At 58.1% G+C, this 7,103-nt stretch overlaps 1 protein-coding gene across 1 annotated transcript in view; it reads right to left on the bottom strand.

The window, feature by feature from the left end:
- Nucleotides 1-3,751: 3,751 nt before the first annotated feature.
- The window catches only part of KLHL22 (kelch like family member 22), a 65,076-nt gene continuing 61,724 nt past the window's right edge, over nucleotides 3,752-7,103 (bottom strand). The window contains exon 7 of the mRNA XM_017882603.1: nucleotides 3,752-4,674. Within this exon, the coding sequence (XP_017738092.1) occupies nucleotides 4,309-4,674 (366 nt within the window). The 3' untranslated portion in view covers nucleotides 3,752-4,308. The remainder of the gene's footprint in view (nucleotides 4,675-7,103) is intronic.

Here is a 7,103-nt window from a genome sequence, read left to right as displayed (position 1 = left end):
CGCGGGTGCGGCCGCAGCAAGAGCGGCCGGAAGAGGAGTGCGAGGCCGGGCGGGGGGCGGCAGGAGGGGCGCCGGGCCGGGCAGGAAATTCCACATCGGCTCCCTGATCCCGGGCCAGCCGCGGCCGGCCAGGCGGCAGCGCCCGCCCCGCGCACCAGACCCCACCCTCCGGCCTAGCCACCGCCCCTCCGCGCAGCCCCCGCCCATTCGGCCGCTCGCAAACTTGGGGGCGAAGTTGGAGGAGGCCCGCCGAGCGCTGGGGGAGGGAGGGGCCGCCCGAGGAATCCCCGGTTCCCGCGCCTTTCCGTCCGCTCCCGAAACATCTACCAAAGCAGCCGCCCCTGCGCGCCCACTGCGTAGCCAGGCCCGGGACGGGAAGGCGGATGGGGGACACGGCCGCGACTTCGCAAGCCCACCCCCACCCCCAGCGCCTCGGAACCGGCCAAGGGAGTGAGGCCCTCAGACAGCCCAGGTCGAGGCCGAAAGCCAACTCCACAGCACCCCACCGCGAAGTCCTTGCAGTGCTGAGATGTGCGGTCAGCTCCCCCTGCGCACTCCTGCGCACTCAAAGCTCGCAAGGGGCGGACCGAGCAGGATGATTGAGGCCTGTGGTAGACTGGGTCCGGACCCGAGGCCTGGGGGAAGGGGTCTCCGTAGGGACGGATGGGAGAGATGCGGAGGAGGTAGAATGGCCCGGCTGTGGACTGCGGTAGGAAGAAGTAGACAGAAGGAGACCCCCGGGATGGAAACCTTGCAATCCTAGTTGAGGAATGAAGGGGGCTCGGGGAGCCTGGGCGGTGGGTTCTGCTGGCTGTCGGATGTCCAGGAGAGGTTGGGGCTGGAGTGGGAACTCCTGCATCAGGCAAGGTGGGTAACAGCACAAAGCAGAGGGAAGGTATGGGAAGGGAGCAAGACAGAGGGACAGGCCCTAGGGAGCCAGTGGGGAAGCTGGACTTGGACTGGGAAGCAGCAGGGTGCAGGTCCCCGGGGGGCAACTGGGGCAGACCCACTCTCAGGTCCAAGGAGTTGGGAGGTTGGGCAGGGAGCACAAATGTCCCGTGTGTATCCCAGTCCTAGCAAGGATGTCTTTTGGGGACTTGAGAGCTGGCAGAAGGCCTGAGCAGGGAGAGGGCACCTGTGTTCTTTGGGGAGCAGGCCACATGCGGCCCACAGGCTCACTGAGGGAGGGCAGGCAGACTCTCTCCAGGTGTGGCCAGATAGCCATGAAAGGTGGGGCTGCAGAAGGGGACTTGGAGGAGGAGCCACTGGAAGGCCCAAGGCCACGGGCATCACCAGGCTGGTACAGGCAGAGAGTGGGATGGGGAAGAGCAGGCTCCTCACTCAGCACGAGGGAGGTGGGGTGGGCTGAAAGAGAAGTGGAACCAGTGTGGACACGATTGCAACAACTTGGGGACAAATAAACAGGCCAATCACTTCTGGGCAGCTCAGCCTGGGCACAGCCCTGACCTCCTCAGCAGTGCCCTCCCAGTGCTGGGGCCCCTCCCACGGAGGATCCAGATTACTGCTCCCAATAAAGGCCAGCAGAGGTCCCAGTGGCTGCAGGGTCTATCCCAGCCCAGCTCCCGGCTTTAGAGGCACTGACCCCCTGGGCTGGAGGGGACACTCACCTCAGCTGGATGGAGGTCATGAACAGGCATATCAAATTCCATCACCTTTCTCCTTCCCCCAGACCTGTTCCCACCCCCATGTGCCACCTCTGTACAGGAAGGGCACCACCTGGATGGTGCCCCCCAATCCCTCAGGACCTCCTAGATGTCTCAGATCTCTGCCCACCTCTGTCTGTCACCCAGAGTAGTCTTTTTAATCTCACATGTGGCTATCCACCAATGCTCTCAGGACAAGGATCGTCCCCAGCCTCACCTCATGACCCGGTGCATACATCCCTTGCAGTGGATGGCAACTCTGGGTGTCATGGGCAGAGCCCTCATTTGTCGCAGCCACCACTGCACCCCTAGGGGAAGACTGAGAAGTATGGGAGGAATGAAGGATCATCCACGTGGCACCAGGATGTAGAAGGAACCCACAGACAATTCACCACCACACAGGCAAACTGCTGGAGCCTGGAGACCTGGCCTGCTGGCTTTGGCCAGGATGACTGCCAGAAGGAAGTGGACCTTGAAGGCTGAGGAGGGTTTTGCATGAAAGCGGGGACCAGGAGCCTAGCCACACTGGAGAGCACAAGTTGGGCTGCCTCAGCTCAGGGGTATGAGATGTAGCCCTTAGAAACCCAGCTGCGCCCCAAGGCCGACATTGGCAGGGCCAGGCTGCGCCCAATTCCAAGGCACTCTCCACTCCTCCCCAGGCTGTGCAGGACCTCAGTGAGCCCTTCCTGCTCCTGCAGACCAGAGGCCTCTTGCAAACCTGTGGCTGTGGCTGGTGGCTCAGGTGAGATGGTGCCAGCCAGCATGGTGTCAGAACACACTGGAGAGTGGTGGGGCATGTCTGGTGCTCCTTTCCAGAAACCTCTGAGGTCTGCAGGATCTACTGCCCTAGCCTGCCAGGTGGTAGCAGAGATACAGGAAGTGCTGGGTCTGAGACCCACAGAGTGGGGTTCCTAGTCTGAACCCCACGCTCTTGCGCCTCACCCTCGGGAGAAGGGAGATGACACTGGAGTGTGTAGCCATCCTGCCCCACCGGGGCTCAACACCGGGTCTGCTACCCTAAGGCGATGTCATGTTTCCTCAGGGGTACTCAGGGCCCAGGACAGTGAGGAAGGTCTTCAGGTCTCACACACACACCCACATACCACAGCCCTGGGGGCACAGGCCAACTCCAAGGGAGTTGCCTCTACCCTCAAGAATCCTTGGGGTATCCATTTAGGAGAGCCCAGAGTGACTGATGGTCCCCTCTCCCCATCCCCTCTCCTCCCATCAAGCAGCACACTGCCCCCTTCTCTTCCGGGACAGGATGCCAGCAAGAACACATGGCTGTCCCCATGCTCTGCCCAGTCAACTGGGAGAGGATGGGGCCTTGGCAACTTACAGCCCTGTCTGTGGGATGCCTCTGGGCACAAGGCCCATAGTAGGAGTCTGCAGGTGCAGACCCTGTGAGGGCATCTGGATGGAAGAAAGCTTCGTGTGGTGCAGCCCTGTGGTCAGGCTGGTGTGGACTCACAGCCCATCTATGAAGGGTGCAGGCTAAGCCTGGTGGTCTCAAGAGGGCAAGAAAAGCACCGGGACAGGTGAAAAGGGGAGGGTCCCAGCTGCTGTGCCAGTGTGGTCCTTGAGACTGGGTGTCTAAGGGTTACCTGGCAAACCTGTAGCACCTGCAGATTCCCTCCCCAGCACACTCAGCTTTAGGAGGTTGGGAGGAGCCGGGCACAGGCCAGAGGGGCCACCCTCCATGCCCCTGTGATGCTGCCCCGCTCCCAGGTGCTGAGGCTCTGGTTCCCTGACCCTCTCAGGCTGAGAGACTCCTAACTGGAGCTGAACTGAAACTCTGCGTGCTGCCCTGGTTGGGAGACAAGTTCCACACCAGAAAAGACACTCAAGTGGGCTGCACAACCACCTGTCACCAGACCAGGGCAAGTTCCAGCTTTCCCACTGACTGCCCTGTTAGCTTGTGGAGTTGACTGTGCTTCCCTCTCAGGCAGGGTCTTCTTAGTGCCACTTGGCTTCTAGCCTGGGCTTCCACAGCCTCCCAGATGGCGGCTCTGACCCCAGAAGCCACACTTCCCAGGGATGCAGCTTGGATGCACTGTGGAAAGGAACTGAGGCTGTGGCTACAGAAAAACCGTTAACACCTTCTGTAAGATGCTTTATTTCATTGATCAACAACATGGGGTCTGAAAACCCAGCGGGAGAGGTCTTTTTATCACAGAGTCAGTCCCAGGAGAGCTGATGCATCTCTGCTCCTCTGCCCCTCAGGAGCTCTCATCCTCCAACCCCAGCTGCTCCCACAGCCCCACCCCATTCACAGAAAGAGGGCTGCCACGTACCTCAGCCCCCCTGCCCAGGCTGTCAGCTCCCAGGTCCCTTTGGATAAGGACTGATCTAGGCAGGGAAGAGAGAGAAGGCCAACCCCTCCAGGGCTCACTGAGGAAGACCAAAGCCTTTCAGAAGCATTTCCTGCTGTGACGTAATCCACAGGCCGGGATCTGCATGGCCCTGAGATGCCTGTGGCAGGCTGGCCAAGGGGCTGGTGTGAAGAAAGAGGGCAGGGCCCCCAAGCTGTGGCCAACAGGGCAGGCGGCCCTGCCCTGGAGTAAAGTGCTGTGGCCTAGGCTGCATGGGTTTCACTGCCCTGCAGCCCCAGCCTCCCTTCCCTCTGACACCAGGCACGGGAAGCCTAGTCCTCACTGGAGTTGTCAAACTCCTCCCAGTCAGACACACTCATCACCTCAGAGGCAAAGTCCGGGTCGGCCTGGCTGCGGTCAGGGGTACCGCGGGGTGGCTCAAGGAGCAGGGAGCGAGGCAAGGTGAGCACACAGGCCGCCAGGCCTGAGATGGAGTTGTCCAGCTGGGGCCCCTCCTCCCAGCAGTCCTTCTCCACATCGTAAATGTGCACGTAGCCCGTGCGGCTGCCACGGTTGTGTGAGCGGCCACCTAGCACATAGATCCTGTTGTCCAGCACGGCAATGCCAGGCTCACCATGCCCAGCAGGGAGTGGGCAGACGGAAGACCACTGTCCAGACGTGCAGCTGTAGCAGGCCACCTGCAAAGCCAAGGCCAGAATAAAGCCCAGCACCTGCTGGGACAAGGCTGCCAGCTCCCCTACAAGCCCACTGACGAAGGTGGCCACAGTTACCCACCATTCCGACAGGTCAGACCCCCTGGAAGGATGGCACAGGGCCAGTGTTGAAACATCCTGCCCATGGGCCAGGCTGCTGCTGTCTCACTCAGGGATGGCTGAGTCTGCAGGAGGCTGTCTTTTGGGCCCTCCCCTAGAATGATCCAATTCCCTCTGGCTTTGCTCGAGCCCAGCCCTTCCTTCAGGCCACCTGGCCCTAAGCCAGTCTCTGCCCTCAAGTGTGTGGCTATGCCCCCATCAGCATCTGGTCGTTCCCCATGTCTGAGGGCACTGCTTCTCTCCCCTCCAGGAAACTGCCTGAGAAACAGGGACTCCACTGAAATGTCTTCAACCTCACCTGCAGCACTCAACACAGGCAGCAGGACAGGGGGAGGAGACAGAAAGTGGAAGTAATTTCTTGCGGAGTAATCAACATCAACATTCTCTTGTCTTCAAAATTGTCCAAAACAGTAAACAAAGACATGGAAAAATGTTCAACCTACTAGTAATTCAAGAAATGCAAAATCAAAACATCAGAGACAAATTTTCCAACTATTAACTAGCAACCACTGCAGAGAAGAAAAATCACAAAACCCAATGCTGGTGAGGGTGTGGTAAAGCCATACTACTATGTATCTGTCTGACATGCCAGAAAAGGAATTTGGCAATAAGTATTAAGAGCCATGAAAATCTTATCTTCTTGACTGATTAGCCGTTTTTGGTTTTCTAGCTATGGTGGGCAGAATAGTGGCCCCCAAAGATGTCTAGTTCCTAATCTCCAGAATATGCTACCTTAAGTGGCCAAAGGGGCTTTGCAGATAGGATCGAGGGTGTGAGAATACAGAAAAAAAAAAAAAGAGTTAAGGGTGCAGATCCTGAGATGAGGCATTTTTCCTGGATTTTCCAGGTGACCCATCCAATTGCATGAGCCCTTAAAAGTGGAAGGGGAGAGGCTGGGCACAGTGGCTCACACCTGTAATCCCAGCACTTTGGGAGGCCAAGGTGGGCGGATCACAAGGTCAAGAGATCGAGACCATCCTGGCCAACATGGTGAAACCCCGTCTCTACTAAAAATACCAAAATCAGCTGGGCGTGGTGGCACATCCCTGTAACCCCAGCTACTCAGGAGGCTGAGGCAGGAGAATCGCTTGAACCCGGGAGGGGAAGGGTGCAGTAAGCCAAGAGCACCACGGCACTCCAGCCTGGTGACAGAGCAAGATTCCATCTCAAAAAAAAAAAAAAAAAAACGTGGAAAGGGAGGCTAGGGGTGGTGGCTCACGCCTATAATCCCAGCACTTTGGGAGGCTGAGGTGCATGGATCACCTGAGGTCAGGAGTTTGAGACCAGCCTGGCCGACATGGCAAAACTCCATCTACTAAAAACACAAAGATTAGCTAGGTGTGGTGGCGAACAACTGCAGTCCTCCCAGCTACTCAGGAGGCTGAGGCAGGAGAATCGCCTAAACCCAGGAGGCAGAGGTTGCAGTTAGCTGAGATTGCACCACTGCCCCCCAGCCTGGGTGACAGACCAAGACTTCATCTCAAAAGAAAGGAAGGGTAAAGCCAGACAAGAGAGCTGAGAAGTGAGGAGGACTCAACCTGCCATTGCTGGCTTTGAAGATGAAGCACCCCGAAGCCAGGAAAAGTGGGGACCTTTAGAAGCCAAGAAGGCCCTCAGCTGACAGCTAGCAAGGAAATGGGACTGCAACTGCCAGTTGAATTCTTCTAACCACCTGGGTGAGCAAGGAGGCAGATCCCCACCAGGGTCTCCACAAAGGAAAGATGCCCTGACCACACCCTGGTTTTAGCCTGGCAAGGCCCTGTCAGAGGACTTGTGAATGCAGAATACATTTATCTTAAGTTGCTGAGTTTCTGGTGATAGGTTACTGCAGCAATAGAAAACGAATGTGCTGGTCCAGAGGATCTCACAAGCAGAGGGCCTGTTAAAACCCAGATTGCCAAGCCCCACCCTCAGGGCTTCTGAATCAGTGGGTCTGAGGTGCTTCATCACACAGCGTTCCCAGGTGACACAGACTCTGTTAGTCTGAGAATCACACTTTGAGAACTGTGGCGGCCGGGCGCGGTGGCTCAAGCCTGTAATCCCAGCACTTTGGGAGGCTGAGATGGGCGGATCACGAGGTCAGGAAATCGAGACCATCCTGGCTAACACGGTGCAACCGTGAAACCCCGTCTCTACTAAAAAATACAAAAAACTAGCCGGGCGAGGTGGCGGACGCCTGTAGTCCCAGCTACTCGGAGGCTGAGGCAGGAGAATGGCGTAAACCCGGGAGGCGGAGTTTGCAGTGAGCCGAGATCCGGCCACTGCACTCCAGCCTGGGTGACAGAGCGAGTCTC

The sequence above is a fragment of the Rhinopithecus bieti genome, unplaced genomic scaffold (assembly GCF_001698545.2).
Source record: "Rhinopithecus bieti isolate Rb0 unplaced genomic scaffold, ASM169854v2 scaffold_13317, whole genome shotgun sequence".
NCBI lineage: Eukaryota > Metazoa > Chordata > Mammalia > Primates > Cercopithecidae > Rhinopithecus > Rhinopithecus bieti.
This window is presented reverse-complemented; position numbering and strand designations above follow the sequence as displayed.